The following is a 20000-nucleotide window of genomic DNA, read 5'->3' on the forward strand; positions in this document are numbered from 1 at the left end:
GACAATAAATAGTGATTTTTGTTTCCGAAAACTACAACATTAAACATAAAATATTTATATAAAAAGATATGATTTGACATTGAACAGTGATTTTTGTCTCCCAAATCTCAACAAACCTACACCATTTATTTTAAAATTATTTTAAATTACCTCAAAAGACAAATCCAACATATCCTCTATTTTCAACACACTTATTTATCTCTATTTTTCTCTCTCTATCTCCAAAACACAAATCAAAACACTCAAACTACAAATCCAAACGCTACATATCTTTCACCTTTCGTGTGTGTGTGTGTGTGAGAGAGAGAGGGAGAGGGAGGAGAGATATCATATGAGAGCTCGTAATGATAGAAAATTGACCTATTCACAGATGAAAGGTTGGTTAGCATCCAGACTCGCACAATGCATACATAATACAAATGAGATGAAACCTGTGTAGTTTCCTATCTCAAAGTGATAAATGGTTTCAGCAAATCATATACATTACATCAGAAGGTCACGACAGCATCTGCACAGAGAGCTCATTTCCATTTATACTGACAAAGAAAACAAACGGATCAATTTTCGTCATCAGCTCATCATAATTTTGTACAACAGGGTTGGAATCCTTCAAAGCAAAGTTTGCTCCACAAGGCATTTTTCCAGAAATATGAACTTCGGTGTCATTCGACTCTTCCTACCCTTTTCACCCTGTGAATGAACAAACAGAGGGTGTAAAACATCGTAAAGAGCACCAATCGAAGATCTAGCAATCCAGCCGAGTCCACTTATTCTATCACTCCATCTCAACCAAACTCATTCAATCTTATTTCTCCGAGATGAGATGAAATCACAAGTAATCCCTCCCTAACACTCAATTTGAAAATTTAAAGCCGAGTTTGCAAGCAGGCTTGTCTCGTCAATAATCTTACTAATCAAGTTTGAACTTCAGAGTAACCAAAAAAAGTTAAGTGTATGTGCTTATATAAAGTTCTTACCTGAAGTTACAAAGGTGCAAACATTTCAAAGTTTCTAAACATAACTTGAACATCATGAATCTCCTTCTCATCTATCTCCATCATCTTCAAGACCAGACACAGCATGTAGTTGTTGTTGCAACTGCCAGCAGTAGACAAAATATGATCACAAAATAGCTAATTTTTCACACCCAAATATTCAGGCTAATTGTGCATGAGCTACTGGCTCTTCCAATAGTCGGTCATTTTTCAATTTCAGACATGAAAACCAGGAGTACCCCCCATCATATTATACAAAATAGCGGCAGAAAACTTACCTGCGTGTACTTTACTTTTTCGGCAGTCAATTCGTCAGTTAGGCTAATCATCCTGCACGTGGAAAGAGTAACACATAAAAAGATGGAAAAAAGCAGAAATATGGGCTGTCAAGTCAAATATTTCTGAAAACTTAGACAACTCAAGTTCACAGAGATGTGCAACCTTGCTTGAAGTTCGGAGATCTTCGTAAGCAGCATACGTTCCCTTTCAGAAACAACTAATTCCGCCTGTACAGGAGTGGAAGATGTCAATGAAATGCAGCAATCAAGATCAATACTAGTACTAGCTTTGATGTTCGATAGCATTTCTCAAACCCCAACTGAGGCCGTTTTCAGCATTACTGAAGCTCAAGAAATGCAAGCTTAACTAGCTCAAACCTATATTAAATGTAAACTTCAAGGTCCCTGCCTCGTTATTCTGACCGAGGGGCCAACTTAGAACTATATAAAGTTAACAGAATAGGTCTGGGTCATCAATTCTCTCAAATATATATGCGAACTCTTCTATTAGCACTCAAGTAAGCATTGCAAAAGCCTCATTGAGACAAGGATAGAAGATATGTTTTTGTCCAACTGCAGTACTGCAGTACATGGACTAATACCCCTGAATAATTTTGATGATATAAATTTAAGCAGCACAAGTTTAGATTATAAGTTGCATTATTAAGAGGGTGTTTGGACAAGCTTAAAGCTCCTCTAAACATCTTATAAAATGTTTGTGAGCTTATAAGCCCCCCAAAAATCGTTTGGCTAAATTTTTTTAAAGAGCTTATAAAATGTTAAAATAAGATGGTTTGGATCTTATAAAATCTTTAACAAAAAGTTACTTTACAACTCTTTGAGGCATCTATAAGATTAATATTTCAGAAGACATAAATATCCTCATTATTTTGTCTCTATTCCGTTTCTACCCTTCACATAATTTACAAACAACGACGAAGGATTCTCCCTCCCTCTCTGCGTGAAACAATAGCTTATATGACTAAAAATAATCATTGCAATTAACAAATAAAATATCTATTACATATCTACATTAATATTTGACTAGCATGAAATACATATATATTATTTTGATGCAAAGTTGAGGTAATTATTCGTCAACTTTTTCATGTTGTAAAAAAGATTGTATATTAATGTTCAATATTACCACATCTTATAAGTATTAGCATCTTATTTTATCCAAACGCTTTAAAAGTGTATTATTGTATAAGCTCCTAAAAAAACATCTTATAAAATGTAAGAACTTATAAGATGTTTTACATAAGCTTAGCTAAACACCCTCTAAAAGCTATATTTCCTTTATGAAAATCATAAAATGCACCTGAATGAACAACTCAAAGTGGGAGGGGAAGTATGTGCTTACACTGCCATTATTTTCTGAACGAGGTAAAGGAGGCAGTTTCCCATTTTGAGGAGCTGGAAGAAGACAAGAAACTTCAATCAAACTAATAAAAAATCCTTTAGTAGGTATGTACATGTAAAAAACCATCAAATTTTACACACACCGTTTTCTATCTCCACCAGTTGCAAGCTACTCAATAAATTCATGATAAGATCCTGCAGTTAATGCGGCAAGAGACAAGTACACGATAAGAGAGATGTAACCTGTTGAACTTGCTGAACTAACAGATTATAGAAAAGATCTTACTTGTTGAATTGATGTTTGTTGGAAAAGATTTTGAAGCTGAGGCATGAGAACTGAGGCAGGCACATTACTATTTCCAATTTCCTTCACTGGCTGACTGTTGGGCTGAAATACAATAACTATTACACCACTATAGCAGAAGGAACAAAATGATAGAGTTTACTGGGACAATGGGGTACAGAAAAAGAAGAAGATCGTACTCAAAAATGTTTTCTTTAGCTTAAATGTTAATTGTACAAGACATTCAAGGAAACAAGTTTACAAACCATTTGCTTGGAATCAAATATCCAGTTTCCCACACTGGCAGACTTCCTCAGTGGTGACCCCTGCTAATGAAAACAAAGAGTGAAGATAGAATTAAATAACTCCCATAATTTTCTCGAAATAGTCAAGCTCAACAACTGCTTCTTACCTGGGAATTACGTCGAGAAGCTGAACACAGAGGAATGTCCTAGTATACACATACAAGTCAGCAACACTCACAGAAATTATGAAGTACCACATGAACGCAGTTATACCTTCACGAGATCTACATTTTCAGATGTTACAGAGAACCGCCCTTTTATTTGTACCAAGTTGGTCTTTGTTTTGTCCTCCAAGGAATCTTTAAAACCTAGCAAAACAAAAGGAGTGCATTGTGCTTCTAAGTACTTCTTCATGTAGCGCTGTAGCTTATCAACAGCATGAAAACTGTAAACCAAAATCCACCTCCAGAAGATTTGATTGGAGCTGATAAACTGTTTCCTGATGCTCGATTTGGAAGGTTTAGAGGACCACTAAAACTGGGCTGTCTTCGTACTTGTTGAACCTTCTCTGCCAGTTGCTGATTTTCAATCTCATACCTGATAGAACAATTTGTGTTTTATCAATAAACTTAACAAGGTAAACTCATCATAATGTGAGGAAATATATAAATGAATACAGAAGAACAGCTTCAATTACTCAGCAGAAAAGAATCTTAAGTCAAACTTCCCGAGTGCAAGGAAGTCATCAACAGATACGTAAGATTTATAAATTACTCACTTCTCATTTCATACTTCATATCCCCTTTAAGCACTTTATTTAGCACCAAAAGAAACAAGACAAGAAAACCCAAGTTTTCTCTCAGAATATCTGCATTATAGTGCCGATAAGTCCTCCACCTTCCCTAAATTTATCTTAGAATTCAAAGCTGAGAACAGGTTTAGGTGCAGACCAACTCCCCAACCCTAGAGATCTCTTGGTTCCTAATAACAGAGTCGCCTTTCTCATTTGGTAGAAAAACAAACACAACAAAAATTGTTAGGATTACATATGTTTTGGTGAAGAACTACTTTTTTGTCAAGAAACTGCAGGTCGTACTTAGGTGAAAGTTCCCCACAAGTTGATGGAACCAATTGACATGAGATCAGAGAACACAACAGATTCATAATGATGATCAAAGCCAGTTATGTCTTTGAAGTTTGCTACTGCACTTTGAAGGAAGCAACAGCAACAGTTCTCAAGAAGTCCATGACCAAAGTAATAAGTTTTGTCAGGGCAAACTATCAGCACAGAGAGGATGAACGAGAACGAACAGAGTTGCGTTACAACTGGTTGAGTTACAAGGAATGAATCAACCTAAATCCAAGTCAAACAAATAGTTCTAAACTTCGAACAGCACGTCACATGAAGGTCCAAGACTAACAGAGAAGATGATGCAAACAGTCTACACGTAAGAGAAACCTCTGAGAAGGAAAGACAGACAAAACACAGAATTCGAAAAAGACAAGGAGGAAACATTTATAGATAGATATGTGAATCAGATTGCGGTCAACATAACCAAGAATTCAATCAAGAACCACGCATGAATTCAAGATTGACCATTATGCAAATATTGTTAGCCTTATCAAGAAATCCTCCTACATCAAAACACGAGACCGTTGAATCAGCACTCAAACACTCAAACATAGACTAAGTTGATTAGCTTTGAGTGCAGAAACTTTATTCTTAGACGATTATGTGTATAGAACTTTGAATACTTACCCATTTCCATTTCCAAGAAAAAAAACTTGCACATTTGAGTTTAGGCTAGATTCTTGTGTAGATTATCCTTGGAAATTTTATCTCGAGATTTGTGTAAAATTTAGGTGCTGAACATCATAACAGTCAGTTCTATGTTACACTCAGTAGATAAAAAAAGATGTAGGACAGTATGTTAGTAAAGCAACTAGTGGATCTACTCCATAACGTTGACGAAGAGTGGATATAGAAGGAATATATTATCTCAAACCACTATACATTTCTGGCTTACTTTAGGTTTTCTCTTCATACTCAAATCTTCATCATCAGAACATCCTTTTAATATGTTATATCATTTTTATGAAAATATTCCCTGCAAATTGCTCAAACTAAATTCATTTAAAAACATTTCCTCTGCATTCTTTGATTCTTACATTACTTAGTCCAATATGGTATGGAAGTGGAGCACTAACCCGCTCAAAACAGTTGCCAACTTTTCAAAAATCTGTTATACTTTCCAATCAATGTTAAAAAGGTCAATTCACACACACACACCCCTCTAGACATTCTTTTACCACTTTTGTCCAACAAGAATGATATATTACTATTTTTTTCAATTTACAAATAAGGAACTAAATACTCAAACTGGTGTATGAAGTTGACAACGGATATATTACAATGCCATAAAATCAATTCAACTCAAAGCATGATATTACATTCAAATAATAAATATCAGTAGATACTAGATAGGTATAGATGTAGAACATAGTCAAGTTAGTTAAAATAACACTGCTCATTTCACTAAACTGTTGATAGTAAGATCACAACAGAAGTATACTTGATCTTGCTCATGTTCCACTGTCACAAACTATTAGCTTCACAGCCAGAACTAAGATTTGCAGCAAGCAATATAAGGCATCAACTCAGGTAATGTAAATACGAATATCTTGTTACGAACACCAAACAAAACAAGAGCAAGATGCCGATGCAAGTTACAGTTTTCCACCGAAGAAATCTGCATTTGGGCGCCAATATTCCAGGAAAGACATTCATCATCTTCAAACTGGACTGAGACGACTTTTTGGATATAATTCCATTGAAAATAAGTTCTTCTAGTGTAAACATACGATAGAGATGAAGTTCAAATTAAGCAATCTATGAATTATAATAAACCTTTCTAAGTTGCGTGCTCTTTCTGACTGAGAGTGACTTAGCACTGCACCGGGAATGAGAGGTCCACTTTGAGTTTGACGAGCTCTTGCCACCTGGGTTCTAGTCTTGGCCTGTGCCACATCTTTCTCTATCACTGGTGGTGTCAGATCAGCTCTTGACCCGCTCTTGACTCCAGTATTTACCTGATTGTTGGTCTCAAATAAATCACTGTCTGATACTTTTCCCTTCTTCGTCTGACTTTCAACCACAATCACGTCATTACCGAATAAATTTCCTCTGGGAAAAGGAAGGTGAAAAAAGTTTTCAGAAACATGTATAATTGAGAGCAGTTAATCATATATAAGAGCATCGTAAAACCCAAAGCCCTAAATTGGGAGGAAATTTATATCTAGGACATCATAACCAATTAAAACTTGGATGAAGCTTTAGAAGAAATAAAACCAAATAAAATAGAAACTAAGGGTATTGGGAGTGAAAATTGCTGCAAAAGCGGAGCTAAAGTAAATGACCACCTGCTACTATTATTGCCTGTTGCTTCTTGTTTCACCACAGAACTTGACGCGACCTACCAAAAAGCAAAAGGATTTAGATTAAGTACGTTAGGAACCAAAATAGTGACCTGCATAAAAGACGGAGGATAGAGAGGCAACTCCATAACATATAAATTGTTATACATAATAAACTATTAATGACCTTATGGTTCGTATGGTATTTAACACTGTCTTCTTCTTCCTTGATTTCTTGTATTTCATCCTCCTCTTGTAGCTGCCAAGATAAAAACAACCCATATGCACCATTTTCAAAGGCTTATCCTACCATGAAATGACTGCTGCATATAAAATAAAGTCACGTCACTGACATACCAAAGATGCTTGGAACTTCAAATCTTCAACATCAAAGTTCCACGCACTTACTCCACGCTGGTACTCACTCTAAGAGAGACAAACAAAACCAACACATGAATCAAGAAAAACATAAATATACATACAGAGAACAGAGAGAAAAAGAGTCACATACACAGGACGATAGGAGAGAGGAAAAAGTACTATATTAAAATTTCTAACCAAAAACTTGATTGGTGCCACTCTAGTATGCAGCAGACTTTGTACATGGGTCACCAAACGAACTTACACATTTCATAATTTTAACAGAGTATAGAATTGAAACCAGAGTTTCCACCTTCTTCAGCCAAAAAGGTCAGGTACTAGAAATCACAATACTTAAAAGGGTTTCCACCTTCTTCAGCCAAAAAGGTCAGGTACTAGAAATCACAATACTTAAAAGGGATAATTACATTTACACCCCCTGACCTATTGTCTATTTACACAAACCATCCATGTCTTTTGCATAATTACAGAAACTACCCCTGATAGACAAAAAATAAGGGTAGTTTGTGTAATGATGCTAACACTTTTATAGTGTGAGTGTAATTTTTCAAAAAAATAAGGGGTGGTTTGTGTAAGTGATAATGATATTTGGTGGGTGTATATGTAATTATTTAAAAGATAAGGGTGATTTGTGTTTTATCCCTACTTAAAAATACATTTGAAAATTTAAAAATTATGCATAATGTCTAAATAATTAAATATATTTATAATTTTACTCGCCATTCTACATACATAAATTTATATACATATATGTATTCACACTCAATCACATATGCTCCACATATATGTATCTACAATGTATATGTCCTCACATAGTTTGTACACACACTGCTGAGGTTTTTATTTATATAAATATTATGCATCATATACACTGCTTCCTTATAAAAGTAAATAAAATTACTTACATTAGATCTATATAAATTAGATATAGATATATATATTATCTTAGTCAAATACATTATATATTATTTTATAAATGTTTATGATAAGAATTTCTATATAAGTTCATTGATATATATAATTATATCTATTAGATTACATATAAACTAAATACACATAGAAACCTTATAAATATTACAGATATCAATAATATATTATTGTTCAGTTTATTATTAAATATTACAATGTATACAATTCCGGCTTAATTATTTTAATAATATATAGAAAAAATTGCAAAATTAATGTCAAAACAAAAGATTTATAAAACTAAAGGAAATCGTTAATAGGAGAAACAACTTCCAATTTTCTTTTCTGGAGTCAGTAACGACTCCAAACTGTTTTCATTTGTATTTTATTTAAATTCGATTATGTATTAATTTTAAAATATATTTTGAATAATATAAGTAAATGTTTAATTTTTAATAATAAATTAAATATTTTTATTAATGAAAGTGCCATGTAATATTATAATGTGTATAAGGAATTGACAAAAACAATCATGGGTGACTTTGTGCGGAAAAAATAATAATACCAAAAAAAAATTGACACAAATTCTAATAATGTCCCTAGCTTACGACTGTGTCCTTGGTGTTGGCGGTCGACATCTTCTTGTTTCATCACCTATCAACAATGTTGGCTCGTATTGGATCATCATTAACAGCATAAGTGTACAACTGATTTGATAATGTTGTAGAGTTTGACTTCATGTGATCATAATCTGAACTTATTGATCTTGATCTTGGTCTTGGCATCACTATAGGATATAATGTTTCACCAATTCAATTTCCATCAATGAGTGCATTTTGTAACTATACGGTGCCAAGCTCTACAACATCATCAAGTCAATTGAATATTTATGCCAATAATGATGATCAAATACAAAACGAGCCAAAAACGCCGGTATGACACACTTATGGGACCGCAGGACATTATTAGAATTTAAGTTCAATATTTGTAATATGATTATTTTTCCCTCACAAAGTCACCCACTATTATTCTATGAACTCTTCATATACATTGTAATATTACTTGGCATTTTAATTAATAAAATATTTAATTTGTTAAAAAATGATTATACGTTTAGTTATATTATTAAAAATATATTTCTTAAATTAATACATAATCAGTTTTAAATGGACTCATTAATGGAAGTAACAACGCCAAGCTAGCTTTTAAAAAAAAAATTGGAAGTCGTTGCTCCCAATAGCGACTTCCTTTAGTTCTATAAAATCTCATGTTTTGACAATAGTATTGCAATTTTGTTATATATTATTAAAATAAGTTTAATTCTACCAAACGTGGAGTAGGATTAAAGACCTGGGTAGCATTCCCTTGTACCAAACATACCATAACGACATGTTGGGTGCGAATAAATAATGATCCCAGGAATGACCTTATGCACTTCTTCAATCCCACTTCTTGTCTAGTAAGGACTAAGAGAAGTGGGTTCCATGAGTCGAAGGATGGTGTATTCCAACTAAAGTGGGAAAACTCATTCCACATTCAACCATGAGGAGTAGTGATTCCCATTTGAGTGGGACTATGGAATCTCGACAATGAAACAAAGTTCCATTTTTAGACTCAAATCTCTTTGATATCTATAATTACATGCCTATTAACTGAAAAAAATAACTACAAATATGTTTGATTATGTGTGTATAACACATAGATATAAATAAACCTAACAAATACTGTATAGATAATAATATTAAAAATATAATAAATGTATATATAATATATGATACACGTATAGAATTCATAATATTTTATTTGCAATACTAAAAATACGTACTATTTTAATTAAATTATGTTAATAATACATATTTGATATATTCTTAAATTCTCCCCGTATATTTCTTATTTTAGAATTATTCATATAAAGTTCATTTGGGCTAATTTGGTACAAAACTGAATTATATGAAACTTGAAGAAACAATTAATAAGTACAAAAAACATAAGTAGATTAGGGTTATAATTCAAATGTACTACACATTTAAGAGACTATGTTGAAACTTTATAAAGGTTTTGGCCTCAAATCGTATAGGCTTGAAAGATAGGATCGCGTTGCGATTATCATAAAAAGAAAATAAGAAAAAAAAGATTATATAAACAGATTTGAAGAAGGTAGCACGTGTCCGTCCGGTGATGCCACCCTATTTTATATGCCACCACATACACATGGCAAGTCTCTTGTGATCTAATATATATATATATGTATATGTATGTGTACACATATACATACATAGATAAGTAGAGAAAAGTGGAAGACATAAGAATATAATTGCAAAGCTTTAGTCTCTCTCGGTTGGTACTCTTATCTCTCTTTGAATTATTTGTTGGTTAATTTCGTTTTAAGACAATGATTACTTAATGGCTAAGGATATGCTTATATCGACTTACACTAAGTTTCGTTTCTAGATACTTAATATATAATTAGAAATTGTTGAATTATTATAATATTACTCTAATGTTTTTCTCTTAATAATTGTTTTTGCTTAGTTAGTAAATAGTATTTGCAATTACTCATTTGCTCAAATTAAGCATCCGTTAAGTAAATATGAAAATATTTATCATTGATATAGTTTAAGAAACAAAGTTTAATAGCATTTGTCATTCATTAAAGGTGTAAAATATATATATATACTAATTATAAATAGATTAAATTTAACTAATTTCAATCAAGTTGATACTATAAATTACAAATGTAGTGGAGAATACTAAGTGTGCATATGGGTTTGCCTGGTTGGCTAAGAGTTCTCATTTTTCTACTCGCTTTGCTAATTATATTTAATTAATTAATCAAAATATAAAAAGGTACAATAGATATGGATATAACTTTAAGCTTAAAATACCTCTATGCTATTTAGTATAAGAATATACATATAACCTTAATGTAATTTACAAGTGGTTGCCAAGCTCATACTTTTAAGTGTACAATGAACTCTTTGAGATTTGGTATAATTAAAAATACACCATTGTTGTTTGGAAAATTACCAATTCCCTCTGATTTTAATGTCCGTGCAACAATTCGTTCATTCCACCAGTCTCCATTTAGGATTCCATCCATTTTTTGTGGTAAACTCTTGTGGACTATGAAATAGTTTTACTTATCTTCTCAAAATTTTCTAAAAGTTTTTATGGACTAGAAGGTAAGAACGAAATTTCACTTGGTAAGCTTTTTTTTACAATTTTTAAAAAAAAATTAACAAAAAAAAGGGCAAAGTGGACATTTTGAGGCCTATATCTAAGAATTACATAATTTCATCACATTAGGGGATTGATGGTTTCTCTAACAACGAAGGGGTATCTATTATTATGTCAAACCGTAGAGCTCATTCCAATTTCAACCTACTTTTAAGGATATCGAAATAATTGGAAGGGCTTGCACATGAATTATCCACTCAGTCTCCTTGTGCAACCTCGAGACTAGTCCTTCTGTAGACCCTATCTAATCACGGGGACAGTGTTGCGAGTGTCATTCAAGTTACATTAGTATTTGCAAAACTAGAGTAATAATATATACTATCGTGCATGCCCACGTATACGTATAAAAGGTGTTCTTATCTTACGACAAACTTGAGTAAATTGTTAGTTCCCGGTAGAGACTTCAGTGTTCAGTTACCAATTGGTTGTTCTTTCACAGGCACGCTACACGTTGTCCACGTATGATTAGCGCAACCATGTATCAACGCATGGCGAGTTCAATGTGGCCACGAGGTCGCTCCCTGCATGGAGGATAAGGTAGTAAATGACTTTTTGGGAGTCACAAGACAGTGATTATATGATTAGGTCCTTACCTAATGTGGTCTTCATAGGCTCAATCAATATTGTTACCGGTTAATATGATATATTGAACTTTTTTATCAACTTTCCATTATTAGTATTTTATTCCATGTGGACCCATTTATTGCTTCACTAAGCTTTTTGCTTACATAGTTCGAATTTCATACTCGAGATACAGGTGATAAAGTTGATAAAGTGAACAAGTCAAAGTTTAGCCACCTATGACGAGACTATGGTGGTTGGAAGAGAGGTCAAATGAATGGTTAGGACATATAATCGTCTTGGATCTAAATTATTATATCTATCAATTTGTATTAGGTTGTGTTCTTAGAGTACGGTCTAAAGTAGGACTCATACTTTGGGGCGCGACAACATGGTATCAGAACCTAGGCAGTAGCCTTAGCTATACCAATATAAGATCCTTGGACTTAAGGTGCTAGTAACTATTAAACTAGGGTAAAGGTTCAAAAGCGCAAGTTATTTTGGACTTTTTGGGTTTGTTTTGAATTTTTTTGGGTTTGTTCAGTGCTAAAACTTGTAATGGATCACTTCAACCGTCCAGTACACTATTTACTACAATTAGAGTACTGAGTCAACAAATTATGTCATTGATTATGTTGGTATAGGTCCTTTATATGTGACAATGTTAAAAGTTTGGGTTGGATATTGGTCTCAATCTAATAAGGAGTATTTGGAGAGATATTGTGTTTGATGTGTAATGGGACTCGTGTTACAGGCCTCGTTTTGATTGTTGACAACATATGGATATTGGCAACTGCTAATAGTGATTTTGAATTATAATTCATGTTTTCGTATTTACTGTTTACCAATTAAATGTTATGTAAGTAATATTACTAGGATGCCTTATGACATGATATGAACTTTTGTAATATCCAATAGAATAGAGATAAAAGTACCAACTGAGAGCTCGATTGAAGCTTTGCAATTATATCCTAACACGTCTTCCACTTTTTTCTACTTATCTATGTATGTATATGTGTACATGTAACATATATATGACAAGAGGCTTGTCATGTGTATAAGGTGGCATATCACACAAGACAGCACGACCTAAAGGGCACGTGCTACCTTCTTCAAATCAAATTTGTTTATATCTTCATTTCTTTTCTTCATTCTTTTTTTTTTTCTTTTTTTTTGGTGAAAAAGGACGATTTGATCCTCTATCTTTCAAAGCTATACATTTTCACGCCAAAATCTTTATAAAGTTTCAATATAGTCTCTTAAAATTTTAGTACATTCGGATTATAACCTATAATCTATTTATCAATATATTTTAGGCTTTTTATACTTATGAATTAGTCCGTCAAGTTTCATATAATTCCTTTTCGTATCAAACTAACCCAAATAAACTTTCTATGAATAATTAATACAATAAGAAATATGCAAGAATAATTTCAAGAATGTATTAATAGGTGATACTAACATAATTTAATGAAGATAGTATCCTTATGTTTGGATTTGTGTTTTGAGTGTTTTGTTTTGTATTTTGGAGATAGAGAGAGAGAGAAAAATAGAGATAAGTAAGTGTGTGTTGAAAATAGATGGTATGTTTGAATTTGTATTTTGAGGTAATTTAAAATATTTTAAAATAAGTGGTGTAGGTTTGATGTTGAGATTTGGTAAATGTTCATTGTCAAATCATATCTCTTTTATATATATTTTTATATATAAATATTGTATATTTAATATTGTATTTTTTAAAACAAAAATCACTGTTTATTATCAAATAAACACAAAAAACAAACATTATATATATTATATATAAGAAGTTGAAAAACAAAAAAACACACAAATAAGGTGTAAAAACACAAAAAACAAACATTGAGTGTGCTTTTTCTTGTCTCGGAAAATGAGAAAACATGAATCCAAACATTGCCTATGTATTTTCGGTATAACAGATAAGGGGCGCCACATTAAATTTATATATTTATGATATATATGTATATAATAACAAATAGCATGTTTAACATGTACAATATTATGTAACTACATATTTATATTTATGTATAATGTAATATATATAAGTACATACGTTTTATTTTATACAAAAAATGACTTATATTTTTGTGCATATTATTTATATAAATAAAATTATAGGTGGTATGTGTACACACTATGCGAGCATATAAACTTCAAAATATATATATAGTGTGAGTGTGAATACCTATAGACACATCTTATAAATATAAAATGACTATATAAGTATAATTATATACACATATACTATGTAGGGTATTGTGCACAGTTTCTAAAATTTAAAATGTGTTTTGAGTATTAAGTATACAACTAATAATATAATAATCAGAACAAATATAATTTTATTCTAAAACTATATATTTAATAAAACCAAACAAAGGAATATCAAAATATTTCCAATCTCACTTTCATTTGTGTACATAAGCAAAGAATTGTATTGAAAAGATCAATTACATTCCACTTGGACTGTTCATTCCTGGAATGTCCAATTTATGAACCAAACATGTTGTAAGCGTACAGATTGGTGTACGTAAAGTTTTTGAAATTCGCTTAGAGTAATTGGCAAGATGGCAAGGAATGGAGTGTCACGAGGGGTATTTATTATATGATCATTAATTTCAAGCGGATATTTGTAATTTTTCGAACGAGAAGTATTTGTAATTATACAAATTTACCCAGTTTTAAGTGATGCAATGATTTAAATGAATCAAGATATATAGACAAATGCGCAATGTACATATACATGTATATATATAGTACTGCTAAGGATATTTTCTAAGTAATATTTTTCGAGTAAAGAGGTTTTGAAAAGAGGAATATGTTTGATTTTGTAAAATGAAACCAATACAGAAAATGTAGTTGCTTGCAATAAAAGCAACAAAACAAAGAAAATATAAAGAAAAAATGCCAAATACAAAATCATTATGACAAATATATCAAGCAAACATCACTTGGAAACAAAACCATATACCATGTCAGTGAACATTAAAAGAATTTCGAACCCATTAAAAGAAAAGAATATATCGTAATGCCGTAATGCTTCAAACCTGAGATATTGCCTCTTGTTCTGCTGAAGGCATTTTTTTTAAAGCAAGTTGAGCAGCATCTTTGACCTGCATCCAATTAGAACAATGGAAAGTCGAATTCTAGGAAAAGATCAATTCAGAACCCTGCAATTACCATAACCTTGGTATACCTGGAGATCTTTTACACGCTTCCACAATGGTGGCAGGTCAGCAAATAATTTTTTCACAGAGAGGTCAGGAGGCTTGGCATTCTTGAAGAAGGGATGTTTTAACAACTTTTCAGCAGTTGGCCTTTTTGTTTGATCTTTCACCAAGCACATTGCAACCATTTCTTTAAAAGACTGTCAACGCCATAGCTTGCTAAATAAATGATTGATAGAATGGAATTACAAAGTTTAGATAGTATTCAAGTGGATATCTGCAGTTGAACATATCATTGATACCTTGGAGAACTTTTTATCACGGTCATAATCAAGTCCAGGAGGAGCATTTTGTATGGTCATTAGCAGAACCTGTTCCAAGGTGCAGGGTAATAGTAAAAGGGTAGTGTCCTCCAAAAACACGATCTCAAGCTTTCAAGTAGATATGTATACCTTCATTGGAGGATATTTTGAAAATGGAGCGTGTCCATGAGCCAACTCCAATGCAGTAATTCCAAATGACCAAATGTCAGCCCTATAAATTGATATCAGGCGACCAAATTACGCACATTAAAATGCACATGATGGAATATTGGCCAAAGAGCCAACTTGGTGTTGCAGAAAAATATAAATCTCAGCAGATTAAAAAAGATCAGATTACTGGACAAATAGCTTCAGATTCTTTTGACTCTCAATATATGACAAATGAGGATATCCAAAACTCAGAACTTAAGGGGAGAACAATCATTAGCTTTATCCACGAGCACAAGTTTCTCGAATCTAGCTTCATGTATCTTATCTACACTCAGAACATGACAGGGCAACCTAGAATAGTCTCTTTGAAGTTGTCACATGTAAATATGCAAAACAGAGATTCAAGGAGTACAATCATTGACATCACACGGGCATGCATGAATGAAAAATTTGTTATGCTTGGTCAACATTTATTGAGGCATGGAACAGAACAAGAAGATGGAGTAAAACCTACTTAAAATCATATCCAGTTCCTGGCTGCAACACTTCAGGTGCCATCCTGTACAATCAGACAAAGTGAAACACATAATGTCTACAATTATCATAACAAAGAAGCAAACATCCATTAGAAAAATTATACAATACACATGCATATCGAGAGAAAGAACGAACAAGTGTGAGAGAAGGAGAAAGCCAAAGTACCAGCATGGAGTTCCCACAAAGGTATTTCTCGAGCGCTGTCTATCACCTCTGTCAAACAAACAAGCTGAAACACCAAAGTCAGCAAGCTTCACCTCACCATTACTATCCATCAATATATTTCCTGCCTGAAAAATGAAAACTGTTAAACAAAATGTGCAGTATTTCGACTATTTAGGTTGATCTAATTATCCAAAGTAAATGTGAAATCATTCAGAATAAATTTAATAGTGAAGAAACAACTACCTTCACATCACGATGGATATGGCCATGTCGATGAAGGTACTCCAAAGCCTTCAGAGTTTCTTTCAAGATAGACCCAATGGCAGATTCTTCAAACCCTTCTGGGTATGCTATCTTCATGAGGTGTAGACAAGAACCCTCAGCCATAAAAGGCATGACCACCCAAAGGTTGCAGTCAACAACAAATGAACAATATGCTTTTATAATATTAGGATGATCTATTAAGGTCATCGTTTGTGCTTCCCTGCGAATATCATCCTGCAAAATGACAGGCGCAGTTTTCCATGTGAAAAGCCTACCTAGCCACATTTGCTGGTTTTTTATGGAAAAAGAAATATTCTTGTAATATATAACCTGAAATATTGAGCACAAAAATCCACCATTTTCCTATTCAAGAGAAATAATTCTTGTGCATGGGAAAATGGTGATAAATTGTGCTTACCAGGTAATAATGCAAAACATATCTGAACTGGAAGAAAATGCAGACGCTGAGGTATTGTTGGGTTATATTATTTGGAGGACACATCCGAATTTCAATAGTGAGAACTTGGAAGTCATCCACTTCTACTACCACATTTTGGATATAAACTCACAATATACATATTCATTTTTCTGAAAATCTCACACCTTCATATACAAATCCTGGCTCTTTCTCTGTCATCATAATTAACCACCAAATCCATAAGATCTTGTATCATTGTCATCATTATCAAATTTTATACTATTAACCCATAACCAACTTCATGCTTCGACACTTTTAAAAACACATGAAGCCACTTGAAACGTCATGGAACCAAATGACAATATTTTAGAATAAAGACTGCCACAGTTTCACCAAATCCTACTTTCAGAAATAACTCATCCAAACGCATGTTTCATTCCCAAATGAATGCCAAACAAACACCTTTTCCACTGCATTTTAAACCTTGCTCTAAAAATAAACAAAACATTATGCAGAGTGTCTGAGGAAACAAGAATAAAGCAAAGCCGGGGAGCAAAGATGAACATGCATAATATCATTACATTGAAATATAGATACTGATTGAGAAATTTATCAGTCATACTATATCTATAATAAAACAATCTTTTTGCAGAATTCAACTGAAAACATCCTGCTTATTGGACACTATAAGTATGCTGAAACAAAAATGCTCCCAACAGAAAGTATCTCCAGAATATACTTTCTGGAACAAGTTTCTCAGGAGGAATCCATTGTAAGAAGTCGACAGAAATTGCATGTTCTGAATTCACCGTTAATCCATAATGACTACTCATTAAAAGGATTTTCTCATGCAGGTGGTAGATATCACTTGATATGACTTGCAAGCCAATTGGGCATCAATTAATGATAAAGCACAGTTGCAAAAAGTTCCTTATAATATTAAATTTTACCAATAGAAACAAGGTTAGACTGCAGCCAAAGTAAGTGATAAATACAGTACAATAACAATCTTTATATAAAGGACCACAGTTAAAAATCTAGCATTGTTTTCTAAGGCCAACCTTCCTAACTACTGAGATGTATAGGAAAGACAAGTAGCAGGAAACAACAGATGACGTCGAGATTAGAAGAAGCTCACTGGGGAATATATGTATTGTCACATTGAGAAGTATTTCTAGCTTTTTAAGGGAGAAAATTTGGATTATAAGTCGAAGGCAAGGAGAAATTCTCATTTATATACTTCAACACTAATATACTTGTCATGTTCTATACAAACTTATCACACCAGCATGGATCCTAACAGCATAATCCCCATTTGGTGGCTAGAACATTGATGTCACTACATGAATCCCTATGTCTTGCTGTGTACGTCTGATGAAGGTCCAGACATGGATCACAGGTAAAAACTGTGGTAAGACTCCAGGAATTCAGGTTTTGAATCCAAAAGATACATGTCTTACTGGAGGATATGTGATTGTTTTCAGATTATTTTTCCTACTATTTAAGTATATTTCCATTCAGAAGGCAATTTGATTTCCTGAAAGGCAGAGAATACAAGGAATCCACAAAGGTTGAACTTTCTTTCACATAATGACAGGAGGTGAAACGGTGATGTTTTCCTCAATTAGTTCAACAAATTTCCTGCAGAGTGTTGAAACACAGCAATCTTTAACTAAGTATAACCACACGACATAATTGCTCAGTACTATTTTTGTTTCCTGACACAGCCTAAATTGAGCACTAGAATTTCTGCTAAAATTCCGGGAATCAGTCTATATTTTGTAAAAGTTTTCAACTTCGTTATCTGCTCTATATGATTGATGCCATAATATACTAAAGGGATTTTTCTTTGGAGATCCCAACTACTGGATTGGTTAAGTTATGGGAGACAAGTTTCGTGGCTTACAAATCATTGCTATTTTCTGTAAGTTCATTTCATGAAGCTAGATAGAGCAGCATATTTTAACATTCCGCAACTTTCTAGCCTTTTTGTATTGGATTCTCTGGCATACAACTGATCAAAAATCTTTCTCTACCTCTTCAATACTAGATTCACTACAATCAGATCCATGGGCTTCAAACTTCACATACGAAAACAGATAATGACTCCAAAATAAACCTTATAAGTACAAAGAAACAAAATATAGCAATTCAACATTCTCTAAGCATGATCAACCTGAACCAAATTCAATACTCGAATTTCAAATTTTCAACCTCCGACACACAACCCACCTCCACTCAAACAAGTTCACAATCAAGTCCTCAACGCCCCGCCATCCCAACACCCAGCAAACAAACTCACAAGCTATACATTAAAAGTCAAATCAAATAAACACTCTCCACCCACGGGATCAAAATTCACCCCGCCCACACTGAATTCAACCAAACCACGAACAACTCACATCAACACATCACTCAACAAAAAATCACAAGAAGATTGAAGAAACGGGAAAAACAAGACAAACCAGATTGCTACCGCACCGATCGAGATCCAAGCACTTCACAGCCACCTCTTCATTTGAAGGCAAATAGATTGCCCTGTAAACAGTTGCGCTCGCACCGAATCCCACCTCTTCTAGAAGCTTATAATCACTCGGGTTCAACGAGTAAATCTTCCCCATTTCTTCACACAACCACAGATGGGAACATCAACCTGACAACCCAGAAACCTCCAAGCTTTCCCAGCGGAAAACTGAATCAATCCTCACCGAATAAAAATGGGTTTTTTGCTGCGCTTTTTCTGTCTTATTTCCTTTGCGTATGAGTTGAATTCTTGGCGGACAGTGCGAGTCTACAGCTATGAAGTGTGTTAAAACCTGTTGAAGTTTTCTACTTTCTCTATGACAATGCTCCGAATTATCAGCAAATTTACATAGATTTTGTTTCTGTTTTCTTATTTTTTTACAGTTCCCTTTTCTCTTTTTTGTTTCTTTTTTCGGTGTGGGGTTCGGATTTATCGTCTTTTCGGTTGTTTATGTATAAGGAGTAACCACAGAACCGTTGACCGCCATGACAAGAGGATATAGAAATTTGAGGGAGAAAGCGACGAGGTCAGATGGTGCTGTTCCTGTACACCGCTGTCCTCTTAATTTTGCTGCAACCACTGCATTAGGGTGTTGTACGTAGGCAAAATTTCTGCTTGTGGACGTCGAATACGAGTGCAGCCATGTTTACTTTTGTTTTCATTTCAATTTTCAGTCGGAAATGTGTGTTTTATTTGGTCTAAATTTTGTACAAAAATAAGAAAACATTTAAACTAATTGATGAAATTATGTTTATGTTCTTAGTGATGTTAATAA

General features: G+C 33.3%; 1 protein-coding gene across 1 annotated transcript; it reads right to left on the bottom strand.

Annotated features, from left to right (window-relative positions):
* Positions 1-332: 332 nt before the first annotated feature.
* Positions 333-19785, bottom strand: LOC105179943 (STE20/SPS1-related proline-alanine-rich protein kinase). Its single transcript, XM_011103603.2, has 23 exons — positions 19167-19785; positions 16263-16517; positions 16020-16144; positions 15832-15876; positions 15297-15378; positions 15147-15215; positions 14874-15044; positions 14725-14790; positions 6935-7003; positions 6765-6836; positions 6584-6636; positions 6072-6347; positions 3627-3760; positions 3437-3531; positions 3331-3369; positions 3185-3247; positions 2922-3023; positions 2779-2830; positions 2637-2689; positions 1437-1501; positions 1274-1325; positions 978-1098; positions 333-690 (listed from the first exon to the last, which is right to left on the bottom strand). Exons 1-22 carry the CDS (start codon positions 19320-19322, stop codon positions 1045-1047), a joined length of 2148 nt encoding a protein of 715 aa, XP_011101905.1. The 5' UTR covers positions 19323-19785; the 3' UTR covers positions 333-690; positions 978-1044.
* Between the last annotated feature and the right edge of the window lie 215 nt (positions 19786-20000).

The sequence above is a fragment of the Sesamum indicum genome, unplaced genomic scaffold, assembly GCF_000512975.1.
Source record: "Sesamum indicum cultivar Zhongzhi No. 13 unplaced genomic scaffold, S_indicum_v1.0 scaffold00244, whole genome shotgun sequence".
In the NCBI taxonomy this organism is placed as follows: Eukaryota; Viridiplantae; Streptophyta; class Magnoliopsida; order Lamiales; family Pedaliaceae; genus Sesamum; species Sesamum indicum.

Coding starts and splice junctions, on each gene's coding strand:
- LOC105179943 (XM_011103603.2), bottom strand. CDS start 19,322: ATGGGGAAGATTTACTCGTTGAACCCGAGTGATTATAAGCTTCTAGAA. Junction 16,518..19,166: donor ATCGGTGCGGTAGCAATCTG/GTTTGTCTTGTT, acceptor GTCATTTTGCAG/GATGATATTCGCAGGGAAGC. Junction 15,877..16,019: donor TTTGTGGGAACTCCATGCTG/GTACTTTGGCTT, acceptor CTGATTGTACAG/GATGGCACCTGAAGTGTTGC.